General features: G+C 40.8%; 3 protein-coding genes across 3 annotated transcripts; 1 reads left to right on the top strand and 2 right to left on the bottom strand.

Annotated features, from left to right (window-relative positions):
* Positions 1–483: 483 nt before the first annotated feature.
* bin2a (bridging integrator 2a) lies at positions 484–4,022 on the bottom strand. Its single transcript, XM_041059811.1, has 11 exons — positions 3,939–4,022; positions 3,755–3,835; positions 3,454–3,508; positions 3,269–3,363; positions 2,991–3,086; positions 2,716–2,823; positions 2,530–2,615; positions 2,364–2,439; positions 2,181–2,263; positions 1,202–1,805; positions 484–1,075 (listed from the first exon to the last, which is right to left on the bottom strand). The coding sequence occupies exons 1-11, from the start codon at positions 4,020–4,022 to the stop codon at positions 1,022–1,024; spliced, it is 1,422 nt and encodes a 473-aa protein (XP_040915745.1). The 3' UTR covers positions 484–1,021.
* Positions 4,023–4,413: 391 nt separating this feature from the next.
* si:ch211-210c8.6 lies at positions 4,414–7,153 on the top strand. The gene is made up of 5 exons (XM_041057753.1): positions 4,414–4,643; positions 5,868–5,973; positions 6,171–6,277; positions 6,510–6,682; positions 6,789–7,153. The coding sequence occupies exons 1-5, from the start codon at positions 4,487–4,489 to the stop codon at positions 7,065–7,067; spliced, it is 822 nt and encodes a 273-aa protein (XP_040913687.1). The 5' UTR covers positions 4,414–4,486; the 3' UTR covers positions 7,068–7,153.
* A 554-nt stretch (positions 7,154–7,707) lies between these two features.
* racgap1 (Rac GTPase activating protein 1) lies at positions 7,708–15,651 on the bottom strand. The gene is made up of 17 exons (XM_041045749.1): positions 15,523–15,651; positions 14,527–14,623; positions 14,204–14,406; positions 13,946–14,088; positions 13,382–13,451; positions 13,226–13,279; positions 13,042–13,119; positions 12,718–12,835; positions 12,188–12,330; positions 11,670–11,834; positions 11,450–11,545; positions 10,789–10,987; positions 10,275–10,380; positions 9,720–9,852; positions 9,248–9,374; positions 9,042–9,141; positions 7,708–8,807 (listed from the first exon to the last, which is right to left on the bottom strand). Exons 2-17 carry the CDS (start codon positions 14,609–14,611, stop codon positions 8,732–8,734), a joined length of 1,896 nt encoding a protein of 631 aa, XP_040901683.1. The 5' UTR covers positions 14,612–14,623; positions 15,523–15,651; the 3' UTR covers positions 7,708–8,731.
* Positions 15,652–16,764: the final 1,113 nt, after the last annotated feature.

The raw sequence follows: 16,764 nt of genomic DNA, 5'->3' as shown, positions 1-16,764 counted from the left end.
CATAGGCAAAGTGTATTATGTGTGTGTATTTATCCAGTACAGACGAATCCATTTCCATTTATATAGAAACAATCATATCTATTGAGACAAAGTTTTAATTAAATTGTTTTTTATTCCTTTTAGTGTACAAATTTCATTATAATTCCTATATATCCTAGCTTTAGATGTGCATATTCATCAAATAATTAAAATTAAATAAACTATTGAGAAATAATGACTATAAATGGGATCCAAAAAAGCATTGCTGATAATGATTTATCTTCAAAGTGAACACCTAATTAATAGATTTCCATTTTGTGAGGAGAAAGGCTCAAACATTCAATTCAGATTAAAATGGAAAATTAAGTTTGAAAAATGAATCCCTGCCATCAAAAGCAGATAAAAATAAAATTCAAAAAAGTAAAAAGAAAATACTAGAAAATCACTGAAACATGTATTTAGTTTCAGTTTTTTGGTCAACGACAACATGAGCTTGGAGTGTGACTCTGTTCCTCATGAAACTGAGACCATGTACTGGGATGTAGCACATCTCTGGACAGAAACTGTGTTGTAGTCAGTCGGTAAGTTTTCTAACAGAGTAAACATCATGGTGCATTTTTGTTTACAACATTAGACACAAAAAATAACTATTCTGATTTTAAAATGTACGTTTGCTCCAGGATATAATTCAGTGGGTTGGGCTACATTTGAAAGGACAATTAAGATGAAACCAGGCTATTACAAAAAATATCCAAAGCTTAGTGTGCTGTATTTACAGTTGATCTCAATAAAAGATAAATAATAAAACTAACAGCAACAAGTCAACGCACAGAACATCATTCTTGACACCAGTTGGACATTTCAGTGCGGCTGTCTCCACATTTTTTTTTCTCTTGTGCAGCTGTTGACTTCAGTCTCTTCTGAGCTATTCTGCTCAGTCAAACACAGAAACAACAGACAAAGAGAGAAGAGGAACGACAGCATGTGACAGATTGTATGCATGAAAAGACGCAAACAAATCTTAAGTCAGAGTGTGAAAGCTTTAAACCACTGTGCTTTTGGAGTCCAGGGGCGCCTGTTTTTCTGCAGCAGCATCCTAGATAGGACACAAAGAAAAGAGCAAAAATGTAAAACAGGAGAGTTATGACTAACAAACATCGTTAAATACACAGGAAAGGCCTGCAGCACTGTGCCTCAGCTGTGTGCTAATCAGATGACGAACCTTGTGAGGAATGCCTGGGTCCTTGGAGTCAGATTTAAACCCATTCTCCAGTCCATTTGACTTAGGAGTGTCGAGGGTTACTGGGCTGTCTTCTCTTTCCTCAATGTGCAGTGGGCCGTTGTCTGCAGCAGAGAGCTGGAGCTCCAAGCTCTCTGAATCACAGGAGTTGTTCAGTTCAGAGCTGCTCTCACTTGCTGGGGCTTTCTCGCCGTCTCCCTTCTCAGATTCTGCAGGAGGCTTTGGTTCAGACTCCTCTTCTTTCACGTCCTTCTCCTCTTCCACCTGATAGCCGTCTTCTCCTGACTTCAGCTCATTTCCGCCCATCCCCGCTGTGTTGTCCTCTTGCGCAGGAGAGCTGTGGATCTCACTGTGGCTCGATTCGGAGTCCAGGTCCCCGGGCTCAGGGGTGGGGCTCTCCAGTGGCGACCGTGGGGAGACAGCCAGGGTGCTGCTCTCTCTGGACAGAGTCCCACGGGAAGGTTTGTCTGGGGACTTGAAACTAAACCTCTGGCCAGTTTTAGGACTGTAGCTCTTGTGAAACTCAGAGAAGCTGGCTTTCCAGGCCTTAGGGGACATCAGAGTCCGTCTCCTCAGGGAGCCATAACTGAAACATTTAGCAAGATAATATCAGACACAAAGCATGGACATTTGGTTTGAATATTTAGATTCTATTCCCTGAGACATAGAGACACCACTTCATTAAAATGATCCATCCCAAAACGAGTGCAGCAGAAATCAGTCTGTCAGAGAACTGATGCTGATGGTCCACAGAGCAACTGTTTGGAAAAGGCTAAGAAAATATATTTGCAGTGTTATTTTATGGGATATTTTGCAGTGTTTTGTGATTTGTACAATATATTTGAGCTTAAACTGTCATGTGCAGAGGGTCTCATTTTGGGGCGAACAATTCCTTTGATTTGCCAAGCAAAAATGACTTCAACATTCAAAGCCAAAAAAAAACAAAAAAAAAACCACTTACCGTTGCAGTCCCTTCACGGCAAACACTTTGTCTGGGTTCTGAGCCTGCAGCTCCTTTATCACGTTCTGTAGATCCAGATTGATCTGAGAGAGGAGACGGATAGTCGAAAAAAACAATTTCATCACAATAAATGTTGTGTGCCAACTGAATGTAGCTGCTCAACCAACACAGATCAAAACATACCGTGCGCATTTCTTTATAGAAGATGTCTTGTAAATTTGACATGGCTGAGAAGACAGCCACATAGCACCCAATACGGCTAAAGGGAAAAAAACACTGATGTTTAATATAAAAAAAAAACCCTGAAAATCCACACAAATCATATGGTAATAAATTGATTCTGTCAGACCTGTCATAGAGCACAGGCAGCTCTTCTTTTAGCTCACTGTTGATGCCTTCATAGACATTTTTGGCATAACTCATCTCTTCCTCTGCCTGCAGAATGAAAAAGTAACTTAATTTTAATGTATATTTTTGGACAAATGAAGGTGGAAATACGCTGTAAAAACAAGACGTGTATGTCGTTTTTAATGACCTTGCTTATCTTGATATCATCCCTCTTCTTGGCTGTTTGCAGTGCCTCCAGGTGGTGACGGGAGGAGTCGTAGTCGATCAGTTTTCTTCTCCTCTTGGCAACTTTCTCCTACAGATTGAAAAAGACAGATGATCCAGATATATCATCTGTGTGTGTATGCCTCTGTGTGAACCGCTCGTGCGTCTTTGTTGGTTTTTGCGTGTTTGCTCTCAGGACTTTTATCTGTCTGTGTGTTCACTTGTGTTTGCTTGCAGATTGGGCTCCTCTTGCCTTACCCTGATGTCTGGGAACTGGCTCACATAGGACTCCATGGTGCGTATGGCCTGGTCTAATAGCTTCACTTCATAGTCATTCCACAGGAGATCCTCCCCCTTATTAAAAGGCACAGCATAAATATTGCATTAATTATGTATGAAGAGTGGAGAAAAAAAGGGGGGTTTTGGTCCCCTGGTGATGTATGGATCTTGCTGCTTTTGTACTTATAAAACACAGCAGTGGTACACTGTGCAGTCAGCCAGTTTATATTCTAACTGATGATCACACTGGTTCTTACCTCTACAATGGCTCCCAAGTCTTCCTCTCCAGCCCAGTCGGGTTCATAAACATCAAACAGAGACTGGGAAAGGCGCCTCGATGCTTCACGCATGTCTGTAAGAAGCAGAACTGTTTATATGAGGACTGAGGAGGACACAGATCTACAGGTGTCTGCAGCATCCACAAGCAAAAAGCATGTTTCACCTCTCACTGCGTTGATGTAGTTCCTCAGGTCCTTGTATATCCGGTTCCCATCACTCTGCAAATACACAAGAGGTTTGCATGACTGCCAGTCTTTAGATTTATTACTTTTATGATGCTGAGTTCACTTATAAATCATCTTAGTGTTTACACACTCAGTCAAACATGTTGAGACAGGAGTGGAAAGTTATTTGATTTGAACTGAAAATTAAAGACTTTGTTCAAACCGTTCAGCCTGTTTAACTGTCTGAATAAACACAAAATTAACTCCATACTTATTTTTTTTTTTCAGGAGGATGATTACCTGCTGGTCATGAAACTGTTGGTGCAGCAGTTCAAACTGGTCATCTCTGGTCTCCACAGTCTTTCCCAGCCTTTGCAGTACCTGCAGAAAAAGAACATATCTCAGAGCAACAGCACTTACAAGGTCATGTTTTCTGTCTCTTGATATAAGGGAAACAAGACTTTGCAGACCAGCAGACCATTACCTTCTCTTTTCCTCTGCTCAGCTGTCTTTGGACTTTTTTAGCAAAGTCACCAGAGTTGCCTTTTGCACTTGTGCTCTCTGCCATATTTAATCGTGTTTGTGTTTATTCCTGATGATGAAGGGAAACGGAGAAGACAGGATACATTACAACACTGGCCAGACCAAATAAAAATATCATGAAAGCAATTACAGCATAAGGATAATAAACATGGATCAAACATGACACATATAAAATCATTCAAATTAGCTCCACCTTGACCAAACACCACTGTGAATAATATATCAATAAATATTTATACATCAATGCATCAGTGATCGCAACCCAATAATAAGACAATAACTCTTAAACAGGTAGCACAAGACTGCACTTAAGCAAACTACTCGAGAAAATCTACTTCTTTACTTTCCACCTCCCTGCTCCAGATCTGATCCTCTGGTAACTACAATACCCAGAGTTCCCCGCGGCCAAGCCACTCCCCGTAGTAGTATGGCAGCGGTGAACTTTGCCCAGACTGTTTATGTTTCTTTGGGTGTAGGAGGAGTGGTCCGATGACAGACCATCAAATTCCTGTTCTGCTGGCCGAGCTGCAGGACATGATCATGGGGAGCACGTTGGCCAAATGTGCCGTCACTGACGTGGGCATCCAGTGGGCCGGCTGGGCTCTGGCCGCAGCTTTCAAAACCGAGAAGTTTTATGACTTGGCAGGTAAAGTGAGAGAAAAACTGATGAGAATGTTCCTTTGTTAGTGCTGCGGCCATGTGCCGACTGGCTCTGCAGCTCGGGTTGTGATGTTCAGCAGAAATAATTGGTGTAAACTGGACTCGACAGGAAAGCGAATCACAATTTAAGCGAGAAAACAACCTGTGGGTGGGTTAGTTAGCCATGATTCAGCTGTGAGGATGTAATATAGTTTGCAGAAGCTGTGTTTTGCTTTTCTCTTATATGTTGAAAGATCATCATTACAAAACCTGTGTTATCTAAAACAGCTCTGTTGTGAAACAGCCACACAGCCCCTCCTTCAGCTTAAGAGGCGGCACATAGATCCAATCAGCTTAACTTAATGGTCCTGTGTCAGCAGGGGCGTAGAGAGCAAACCTGGGAGCCTCGATTTGAGTCAGAAAGGGGGCCCTTTTATAATGGGCCCCCAATCTGCTCCTGTCTGTGCTCACCAGTGGAGAGACTAGTTTACAAAATCATAGTGTAAATTTTCTGCAGCCGGGTGTCACTTTTGCATTGGTAAAAACTACAGACACCGTGGATTTGCATTTGCACCGGTGGTAGATGTTCTTATTCATTTCTTAATTTATTTGTATCCACAAGAGCTAAATCAGTTGGTCAAAAACTTTACAGCTAAAATCAACGAACACTGCTGAGTTTCAGGTTCTTAATTTTTTTTTCTTTTTTGTCTTATGTCATAGTAAACTGAGTGTCGGTTGGACATTTCTCACCATTTGTGGACATCTTGTAGACCAAAACAATTAATCAGTTATTTAAGCAAATAACAGGCAGATTAATTGATAATGAAGATAATCATTAGGTGTAGTTCTTGTGCCTGATTAAGCCTGTAAGTTAAGTTGCAATTGAATTATATCTGTCAGGACAAGGTGCCACTTGGCTCAAACGCAGCCAGTTATCAGATCATTTGTTACATGTAGAACAGCGAAGCTTACCTGTCGACACCAGTGACTGATTTCTTTTTAATTTCACAAATGAATCACCTTGACACTTCTCCCTTACTCGTCCTCTTCTGGTTCTCCACTCCGCTCAGCGCTCCTGGCTCTTCTTACCCTTGAACTTTGGAACCAATTGTCTGCAGTATCCTGGGTAAAAGATTTATTGAACACGCCTTATTCTGCAGCAAGAACTGTCTGCCGTGCCTATGTCCTGACCAGCCTGTCTCTCTCTCTCTCTCCCTTTTTTTTCCCCCAGGATCTGGCACATTTATACTACTGGCCCATCTGAGTCGTATCTGGGGAGGAGCCAGTCATGTCCGTCAGAAGGTGCAGACTGGGCTGGTGACAGCATGGGGACTCAGGTAAGTTCAATAAAACTGAAACGGAGGCACGTCAGGATGATATCCTGCTGCATTAAAAGCCACAGAGTTCTGAGTTTAATCTCAGAGGGTCCTTGGCAAGGTCAGAGGAGGGACTAATGACTGAGAAACTTTAAAGTCAGGTTAATGAATAATGCTTTGGTTAATGTGAATGGATGTTAACCATGTTCTTCCTGCAGGCTGGGGACATTCCTCTTCATGCGAATCTTGAAGGACGGCCATGATCGCAGATTCAACAATGTCAGAGACAGCCCAGGGACTTTCTTTGTATATTGGACAATACAAGGTACTTGGAAGTGAAGTAAATACCTTCCTCTCATTACCATAGCCCTTGACTAACTCAGCACCCAACTGAAGGGATGGTTGCCCTGTATAAATCACTGTCTAGTTTCTGGCTCTTTTTTATGCATTAATTCTAGGTAGGAGCTGTTGGTTACGGTAAGTTAAATGTATTTAGTTTGTAGAAGTATTAAGTTGAGTCTGGTTGAAGATGAATCATTTTTCCCTGTTTCTCTCAGCTGTGTGGGTATTTATGACCCTCCTGCCCACCCTCATGCTGAACAGCGAGAAGCGAGATGTCCCTCTGGGAACAAGGGACTACATCGGCTGGACTGTATGGGGCCTTGGCTTCGCTGCTGAGGCTATTGCTGATCAGCAGAAATGGGTTTTCAAGAGTGACCCAGATAATGCCGTAAGTTAACAGACCCCCATGTTGTGCGACCCCAATTTGCATTAATGCCCCATTCACTGAGTGTAATGACTGTACCGCCCAATTCAATTTACTGCCGTGCCTCCAGGGGAAGTTCATCCAGAGTGGACTCTGGGCCTACAGCAGACATCCAAACTATTTTGGAGAGATCCTGCAGTGGTCAGGCCTGTGGCTCTCAGCCTCATCAGTGATGCAGGGTCCCCAGTACCTGAGCGTGGCCTCACCTCTCTTCGTCTGGTTCCTGCTACGTTATGTCAGTGGCATCCCCATCCTGGAGAAGCAGGCCATGAGGAAGTGGGGATCTGACCCAGCCTTCCAGAACTACATCAAGAACACTCCTCTACTCTGGCCATGGCCTAAATTTTAATGCTGACGAACATTTTCTCTACTCTGACATCAATAGTTGCCTCTTACAAAGGTGTACACACTCTAGTCATTAAATATTTTTGAACCGAGTGTGTAGTTGTAATTTATGTTTGCTGGCACTTTGTAGTTATTCTGTAAAATAAATGTTTGTCATAAACTAGTCTTTATATAACAGACTTCTGTGTAAGAGATCTTCATGATTGAGAGCAAAATACGTACATTTTAATCAAAACTATAAAGCTGCCTTTTAATTCCCAAATGTACAGGTCGAACATCTCTTCAATAAACGTGTCTGTTAATATTCTTAGTCATCTGAAAGTTGTTAGAATCATACTTTAAAAGTCAAAGGTGGGAATAGGCCTTAAACAGGTGATTTGAAAGAGGAGTAAAGGAGGCCATGAACCATCACTCAACAGACACCAGTTACAATGCTGTCCTGATATCCCTTCACAGGCAGTTTCACATGTTCCCTCATGTACAACACAAGTTTATATATTAGAAATAAGATTCCATCCTGAGATCAAAGTAGAGCCTCAAACAACAGGACATCTAAGTTAGTGTTCTCGGGGTATTAAGACTCAGAAGGTTAGGAAACAGCACTGAGCCTGTAACAGAAAGGACAGGAGGCATTTATGTAAATGTTAGAAACGTATTTTATAAGTGACATGAATTTTAAAGTGTATTTGTGTACAAATGTGCTAATAGTTAATCAAATAATGCCACTGCAAGAGAACTGGCTAATCTTACAAAGTAATTGCCTGTTGCACAGAACAGGTCACAAGCTACCTCCCATGATACAAACATTACACCGAGCTTTACACAGGGAAGGAGCAAAGTGATCTGACAGATTACAGCATGTTACATAAACAGAACAACGTTCCTGATGATCACTGGCATTGTAAGAGACTCTGTAAAACAGAGTGGAAGCAAGATTTCAAAATTTAGTCCCCTTCCACAGGAGACTCAGAATCTACTGTAATATCACAGCAGGTGATGACCAAGATCTTCCCACTGAGGTCTCACAACTACTGTTTGTAGTTACAATATAAAAATGGATATGTGTGATTATAAAGCATTTATAGTACAATTTGCCAGGGAATGAAGACAATCAAAACCGAAGAACAGAAAAATAAATGTATTACAAACATCAAAACTAAAAGAGTGTTACAAACAGTCATATATTCAATTACATCCTAGAATGAAATGCCTAAAAATGAGCTCTTCAACCTCTGAGTGACACATGAGTTGAAAAACTGTCAAAAGAAATGATTAGATTTAGAAGCACGTCACAATAAAACTGTACATATACAGTACATATTTTCACCCATGAGCACACTTCTCAAAATGAGCAAAGATCATTCTCATGTGTTTAGATAGGAAATGAGAATGTCTTGTTAAACATTTAGCAAAAATATCTTCTAAAGACACAAGTGTGCATAGATAGGAAATCCTACTATTTGGTTAAAAAAAAAAAATCCTTTTATAAACACGCAAAATCATCAAAACACAACTTTTACCACTGTAAAATATTCATACAATTATAAGTATATAAAAGAGGACTAAGATGGAAGCATTTATTGCTGTTATGAAAGCAGTACCTTGTTATGAATTATGTATTATTGTAGTATTGTAGTATGAATAAAGGTTACGTGTTGCTGCTCTTGATTATTTCAGAAGTGGAGATGCAAAGAATTTTCCTTGGCGAGAGAATCCGACTGCTGATTTGCTCTTGCTCCCAAATCTGCAACGAGAAGCACATGTGACTTTTCACAGTCAATAAAACAGAGTCTGTGAAGGATAACGAGATATTGTACAGTAACTTATGTGAAAGATGTTTAATGAAGTCAGCTTCTCCAAATTAAAAAAAAAAAGTACTTGGTAGTTTTTCCACTCCAAAGCCAATTATTCACTGGATTATTGATTGTAAAAACAGTGTCAGAGCAGGGCAGGAGGAGGCTGTGCTCGTGTTGTTTACCTGGGTGTCAGAGTGGACTTCATGCGCTGAGACAAGGAGCTGGAGGAGGGTGTTTTATTGAGCTGGTGTTCTGGAGTGGTCAGAGGTCCCAGCATGCTCACTGCAACAGCACAAACATGACGATGAAATGTCAACCAGTAAACAACTGTGCCCACGCTCACATGAGCTCAGCAGAGAGCAACACACAAAGTTTAGTGAGCCCGTACTTCTCTCGGGGGTGGCGTAGCAGTTTGCGTTCTCGATGATCAGATGGTCCAAGTTTGGCTGCTCGGTTTCTGCCATCACAAACTGGCCCCAGTAATTCACCGGCAGAGCCAACAGACGCTCCACAACCTGAACAGAAAGGGATAAGTAAAAATATCACAGTCATTTCAGTGTGTTGCCTCATGCTCTTCCAATGGTGCCGTGCTGGTTACGAACATGCCTTGAGCAAGACAGAGGGGAATTATTAAAAAACAAGTGTGTGGTATTGTGATGATTTTCTGGAGTGTTATTATATTATAAAGCAAAGGGACTTTTGGTGGTCTCTAACTGTGGGAGCTCAGTCTCTTAGACTGAGCTGGTTTACACATTTTAAATACTTCTATACTACTTTACAGTTTTCTATACACAGGGAATCATGACTAACAAGTGAAGAAACATAACATACCATGGACAGACCAAATTGTTGAGGCCTACCTTAGGCTGTCGTTTGGTGTCCTGTAGGATTGTCATTGGGTCTGGGTTGGGAACCGCATGACCCACAATAGTTGGACCAAAAACTCGAGCCAGGTTACTGATGTCCATCTTGGTGTCCAAACTGTCAGCAACTCTGAAAGATTTTGAGCAGATTTAATTATGTCTATTTAATGTACATGAAACCAAATAGCCACAATCTGTATTTTAGATTAAACAGATAGCAGATAACTGAATTTCTCAGAAAACAAAAAGTTGCTCTGTCTAAAAATCAGGATATTATATACAGATGAACTGTTAAAATTCTGAGCACATTTTCGCCTAAAGCAATTTTACCCAATTAAAGTTAAAGGATACAGCAAAATTAAGAAAATATCAATTTCAGAAAGACAAGGGCATCCTATGAATATCAGCAAATCCCAACACTGAATTTGTAGCAGAAACATACAAAGGATCAAAGCAGAGTGAATGCCTTTTAATCAGCTGCACTGGGACATGAACAACAAAGCTCACTTAGGTGTTTTTCAGTATGTTATTTAGAGGAGAGTCACTGCCAACCTCTGAAGGTGTAGGACTAAGAAAGCCAGGGTGTCTCTGTTGGGCTGTGGCAGGTCACTAATGGTTTGGTACATCAGAGCTATGCTGTTGTCGTCGTCTGAAACCTCTGAGGGAGAGCAAAGAAAACAGTTTTGTCAGCAGAGACCAAGGAATGGGAGGTTGTATGGATTTATTAACAACTTGAAAGAGAATGTATCTGACTCTAGTAACAAACAAATACTAAAAAGGCTAAAAAAAAACTCAAAGATCAATCTTTTTATTTTTTTGTTCTGGGAAACTTCTCGTCTGAGGTTTCCATCACTGTTCAGAACAAATTGCAAAAACAAAGTAGAAACACTTATGAAACCTGCATTTAATGGGTCTGTTGGACACTTTTCGACTGTCCATTAAGAAGTTACACAAATTGCAGTTATTTCAAGTTCTAATATAAATTGCCAAATGCTTTTTGCTCCAATCAGAAACATTTACTACCAACATTAGCACCTTTTCTGACACCAGTCACACCCACACATACCGGCTGCTTCCATGAAGGGACGGTTCAGGCGGAAGGTAAGAAGGGGCTCCTTGAGGTTCCTCAGGAAGTCCTTGAGGAGGCCAGTGATAGCGTGGATATCTTCCACCTTGCTCAGCACGGGAACGGTTTTGCTGCGGAGGAACTTCTCCTTCAGCTCCTTCACTGTGCGATCTGCACCGGACAGACGGTACAGTCCAGCCTGAGAGGGAAGAAATGCAGTTATTCCCTATTTAGGCCACAGATATTCAGTTTACTACTGGATACGGCAAAGAAGTAGCATCCCCATGGTTTAGCAACAATATTTGTGAGGTCAACATTTGTCAACAGTTTGAATCAATGGTCAAGAGCCACTGGAGGAATAAAGGATGCCTTTTACAAAAGCAACAGAAGAATAAAATTTGTTTCAGTGAGAAAGTAAGGCAGGAGCGAAACCTAAAACTACATAAAGAAGAGGCAGCAGCACAGTCACACAGCCATCAACAGATTTGGAGGCCTTCCACAGCCAAATTACAAATTTAATCTCCCAGGAACAGATTGTTAAATCTTAGTTACAGCTCTCCGTCTCTGCTTAAGCAGAAGACATTAAAAATAACTACGGGGATGTGAGGCTTTACTATCGTTCAATTTCTGCATAATATTAGGACAGGAGAACTCCACTCACCTCATGCAGGCCTCTTTGCTCAATCTCACTGATACAGTGCACCACCAGAGGGGGAATCATGGGTGATGTATCAGGGACGTAGTCTGCGAGCACGCCCTGGTAATGAATGAGAAACGGGGTAAACGATCAGTACTGTGACAAAATTTCAGAGAAAAGCTGAACTTGTGCATGTGCATGCACATCAAGAGAGAAATCGGTCACGAAAAATTTTCTCACACACCTCCCCAATTCGGACCGGAGTGCCACCCAGAGTGGGGATGCATGGCAGAGGGCAACGCTCACGACACTCGGGGTGTGAGACAACCCTGCAGTCACGGCACTTCAGTGAAATCTTCCCAAACTTGATCCTCTTTCCACAGGGTACGCAGGACTCAGGCTTAATGACCTATAAAAGACATCAGACAGGATTTAAGAGGCCAGTAAAGACTGTAGGTCAGAAGCTTTGTGTATGTTCAGCTAAACCCACAAATTACTCTTCATTTTTTTAAATAAATAAATAAAGTAAATTCACTGCACAAATGGAGCTGCATACATAAGGAGCAGCAGGAGTCTGCAATGGTTCCGTACTGGTGTAAATATGTTTCTGTGCAGACAACAATAAATGTATTTTGGCTAAAAAAAGGAACTATGATTTAAAAATCTGGAAACAGATGATCATTAAATCTTAAAAGAAAATGTGATTTTTTCTAATTCACATTCATTCACTCTGCAATTCTCTCAAACGAGCGGGATCCTTACAGTTTTGGAGACAAACTCGTGAAGACGGACACCTCCGTTGCTCTGCGGAGTGCTGGGCTCGGCTTTTATCGCTCCCTCTGGGTTTCCAGGCTGTTTGAAGACATCCTCAGACTTGACAGATTCAGAGTCCCACTCCATGGCAGCTGAACAGGAGAGATACCAAATAAATATGTGTGTGTTACATACCACCATTATGCAGCTCTGAGAAAATATATTATCGAATCACTACTGCTGCATTTTCAGGTTTAAGACATCCATGAAAATAATGAGTCTTTTTGTAAATAATATGCAGATGAGAACAGTCCCCATTCACTAAATTATTTTGAGTTTATTTTGTCTGCATCATGCGCCTTGAGAACAGTTACCGTGCACTGATTTGGTTTATGAGGATTTTTCAATTTTGTTTCAAGAACCGAGTTAGATTGACAACAGAATTAATACGATCATTTGAGCTGACTAACATTAATTTAGCCATGTATGAAGAAGTACCCAAGCTTATATTTTTCATCGTAGCAGATACTGTATTTTACCAGTTTTTCTCCTGCTGCGAGTCCAGTAAGGAACTGTCTCAATGGTAGAAACTGCCTCAACAGGTCCTCCATTTGCAGGGACAGTCACTGTGGTCTTTGTCACAAGTGTCTCATTTCCCTGTCAGAAAAAAACAAAAAGTCAGAATAACCACATTCAACCACATCAGGGCTGTTTACAGGGTTGCAACAAACCATATTAGAATAGCTTCCATATTTATTTATATATACTTTTTTGTGATTGTGGTCATGTGCAATAAAATTACATATTTCAGTGATTTAAAAAAAAGTGATCATGATATCCAGACTGTAGCAAAAAACCCCTACCCTCTCTGACGTTCTGCCTGTTGATCGGGATCTTTTGGAGGCAAGTGGAGGACCATCCACATGATTTCTCGAGGAGCGCTGAAATCAAAACAGCAAACATGAAATCAATACCTCCTGTGAACATGAAGGCATTCTTCCAAAAACCAGAGTTTAAAGAAATAAAGCCCACATGCAAGTAGCATACCCTTTTTTCCCGTTTCTTCAGTCTCACCGTCCTCACAGTGGAGGAGTCCCAGTCCTGTTATAGATCAAGCATTTCAGAATCAGATTTCAGGATTAAAGGAGGTTTTTTTTTTACAGGACATTAAATCTAGATGATGCTGAAAAGTAAAGTACTCACGAGAGAGTCATCCGTTTTGTCATAGCTGATATCTGACAAGATAGAGGCGGACTCGTCTATCGTCATCAGTCTATCAGAGGTGACAGAAAATATGTTAAACCAGTCAGCAGGGTTTCCCTCATTTAGTATTTGGGTTGTCAACTCCAATGCATTTTCCTCCACCCATTACATTTTTGCAAACTTTTATTAGTAACTCCATCCTCTCAACAATCTAAATCCAAATGCTGTTGAAAATTCAGAGTGAGTTGAAAGTGTGTCAGAACAGTGAATTCAGGTGACAAATAGATGGAGATAACTGAGGATAAAAATGACTTCTCCAGTTTAAAGTTGTTGCAAATACAATGTTGTATTAAGCCTCAAGTGTCAGACGTTGCCACATGCAAATGTAACCCACCCACTGGGTAAATCACCGGGAATGCTAGACTCCACACGGCTCAAACAACAGCAGACGTACCAGTGATACGACAGGTTTAAAAATAGAAACAAACATAGCAGCCCTTCATGGCCAGAAACAGGATCTAAATTGGAGGAACTGTAAACATCCTGTGTTTGTGAGTCTCTTACCTTCGGCTGGTATTCAGGTTGGCTGCTGCCTGACAGTTCGTGTTCAGGAAGGCCAGAGCTGAACGCTGCTCTGCACTCAGCTGGATGCTGTTGGTGGATCCCTCGCTGGTCAGGAGGTCACGAATCAGCTGAATTTGACGGTCCTGTATTACAGAAATGCAAGAGGTGCTCATATGAGAAACTACCTGTACTGGGTGGAATAACAGTAGACTAAATCAACATATCGGCAAACGAGGGTCGCCATTTGAACCAACATACCAACTTCTCGCATTCGGCCTCAGCCTTTTGTCTGCGCCGGATCTCCACATCTACTTGGTTGCGAGCATGTTTCAGTTTGACTTCCAGAGCTCCTCTCTCTGTCTCTGCTTTGGTGAGAACCTCTTTGCAAGACCCCAGTTCCTGCTCTGCCCTCAGCCATTTGCGACGACAGTCATCAAAGTTTTGTGCCATCTGAATGAAGTCTGTGAAAGAAGATGAACACAGTAATGCGCCGGGTATCTACATATTGATCTATGGCAACTGTAGGTAGTATATGATAGATGGTAAAGTAAAGATAAAACCAATAACCATAAACTACTTACTGGGTTCAATGTTCTCATTGAGGACATCAACTTGCGTCCTCAGCTTATCATATAAGCCCTGGAGGCTCAACACAGCAGTCTCCATGATGTTCTATAACTTAAGACCCATGAAAGAGATGAATAATAAATTAAATACATTCTTCTCATAGAATAACAAGGTTTATGACTGTAAATACAGCACTGCACCAATTTCAGGCATTTTAGAAGTTTAGAGTCTCATACACCATGCAATATCATCACTGAGACATCTGAGCCCGGTCCCAAATTCATTCTGGAGCATAACAACAACCCCAAATATACAGCCAGAATCCTGCAACAGATGCTATGCCCCCCACAGAGCCCATCTCAGCATCATGAAGTCAGTCTGGGATTACATGAAGAGACAGAACTGAGACACTAAGAGAACCCAAGTCCACAAAACTGTGGCTCGTTCTTCGGGATGAATGGAACAACAGCCTGTACCTGCCAAGTGGTTTGAAAACCTGTATTAGAACTGGTGCTGTTTTAAGCGCAAAAGGTGGCCACGCCGAGCATTGATTTGATTTAGGTTTTCTGTTTTCTCCTCTTTGTATTAAGTTAATTGATAAAAGCTTTTCGTGGTATTACAATGGCTAATTCCTTTGAACAGTATTGTATATTTATCTGGTATTCGGTTGCTTTTCAGACTAAGTAACTTTTAAATTAGGAGGGACAAAGCTTAAGACCTTATCCTTAAAGGCAACGAAAACAATGAATCAAAAATATCCATTAGCCCGGTAACAACGTCAGGTTCACTTAAATTTTTAATCGCCATTCCTCATTTACCACCGCCGCTCATCTGTTAAAATCATTTTCTTCTGTTTCTGTTCTACATCTACAGTAAATAACACTACACACACTTAAACCGTAACACTGGAAAATAACGCTGCGATTGCGTGAGGTCAGACGTTGGCCGCTAACGTTAATTTATGTTTTACCGCCCATGTTAGCAAACATTATCCGCCCTCAGTCTCCTACCGTTTCTGTTCTGGAGAAGTGTTGGAGCGTAAAACCCTTTCGGCGATATTTCGCAGAATAGTTTTTCCTATTTCTTTTCTTAGCGACCAGCTCGTTCTATCTTCGTCCACATCCTTCAGCAGCCTCGGCTTCATTAAGCGCGTTGTATTTCAAATTTCGCCGTTAGCCAATGAGTGACGAGCCCTGAGCAACGACGAAGGGATATGACTTCCGACTGTGTACTTTCAAAATAAAACCAATGTCGCCGTCTCCCCTCAGTAGCGCGTACAAAAGTGAACGTTAAATGCAGGTTAAATGTCAGGTTAAAAAAAAAGATAATGTTTTAAATTAGTTATCAGTCAAATAAACCATCAGAGAATCAAAAAGGAGGAATCAAGGAGAAGAAACACGTTGCACTTCTGGTCACAACTTTCAAAATAAAGTCAACATCGGCAAATGGACGTTATTTTTTTTTCTTGGCGTCTGTAAGTGGAAAAATAACGACTAGAGCAGGTAGGTCTCAAATTAATTTTAACGCTGCACCACTGAAGCACAAAATCAACTATAAAAGGTCATCCATCTTCCATCCTGTCGTCCTCGGCTTTGTGGACTGTCAAGATTTATTTCACATTTTAGAATTGAATAGGGTTTATTATACTTATTTATAGCAATGTTGTGTTTTACCACATTTGCGTCTGTTTAACCTGGGTGTCAGTCAGAAAATCAGAAAGTCAGTCAAAAAATACCTCTGACAATTATTTTCTTTAATAAACGTTCTACCGTTATTCCCCGAAGCCCAAGTAAACATGCACAAATTGCCTTTTATTGTCTAACCAACAGTCAAACAAAGATGTTGAGTTTACTATTATAGATCATAAATAGTAACTAACAAATATTAACATTTGGGAGGCTGATACTATCAGCATTATTGTCATTTTGCTTCAAAAAAAAAAAGTGAACAACCAGTTGTCAAAACTGTGGCCAATTAATTTTCTAATGCCCAATCAATTGATCAACAATTCAACTCTAGAGTACTGGTAGGCTTCTTGTCAGATTTTTTTTATAAATTAGGCACTGCAGCATTGCCCCAGAACAAAATACTCCAGTCCATTACTGAATCACATACACTACTAGATGATGAGTATTAAAATGTTCAATACCATTAATCAATCATAGCACCAAAATATAAATATTTATGGTTAAAAGTGGCAGTTAATCGCTCACTAAATATTTTTATTAACCTATAATTACTTCATTTTGACT

The sequence above is a fragment of the Toxotes jaculatrix genome, chromosome 2 (genome assembly GCF_017976425.1).
Source record: "Toxotes jaculatrix isolate fToxJac2 chromosome 2, fToxJac2.pri, whole genome shotgun sequence".
Lineage (NCBI taxonomy): Eukaryota > Metazoa > Chordata > Actinopteri > Toxotidae > Toxotes > Toxotes jaculatrix.
This window is presented reverse-complemented; position numbering and strand designations above follow the sequence as displayed.

Coding starts and splice junctions, on each gene's coding strand:
- racgap1 (XM_041045749.1), bottom strand. CDS start 14,611: ATGGAGACTGCTGTGTTGAGCCTCCAGGGCTTATATGATAAGCTGAGG. Junction 13,120..13,225: donor TGAAGAAACGGGAAAAAAGG/GTATGCTACTTG, acceptor TTTTGATTTCAG/CGCTCCTCGAGAAATCATGT. Junction 8,808..9,041: donor AAGTCCACTCTGACACCCAG/GTAAACAACACG, acceptor TTCTCGTTGCAG/ATTTGGGAGCAAGAGCAAAT.
- si:ch211-210c8.6 (XM_041057753.1), top strand. CDS start 4,487: ATGACAGACCATCAAATTCCTGTTCTGCTGGCCGAGCTGCAGGACATG. Junction 5,974..6,170: donor GTGACAGCATGGGGACTCAG/GTAAGTTCAATA, acceptor TTCTTCCTGCAG/GCTGGGGACATTCCTCTTCA. Junction 6,278..6,509: donor TGTATATTGGACAATACAAG/GTACTTGGAAGT, acceptor TGTTTCTCTCAG/CTGTGTGGGTATTTATGACC.
- bin2a (XM_041059811.1), bottom strand. CDS start 4,022: ATGGCAGAGAGCACAAGTGCAAAAGGCAACTCTGGTGACTTTGCTAAA. Junction 2,824..2,990: donor GCCAGTTCCCAGACATCAGG/GTAAGGCAAGAG, acceptor TTCAATCTGTAG/GAGAAAGTTGCCAAGAGGAG. Junction 1,076..1,201: donor ACCCAGGCATTCCTCACAAG/GTTCGTCATCTG, acceptor TGTCCTATCTAG/GATGCTGCTGCAGAAAAACA.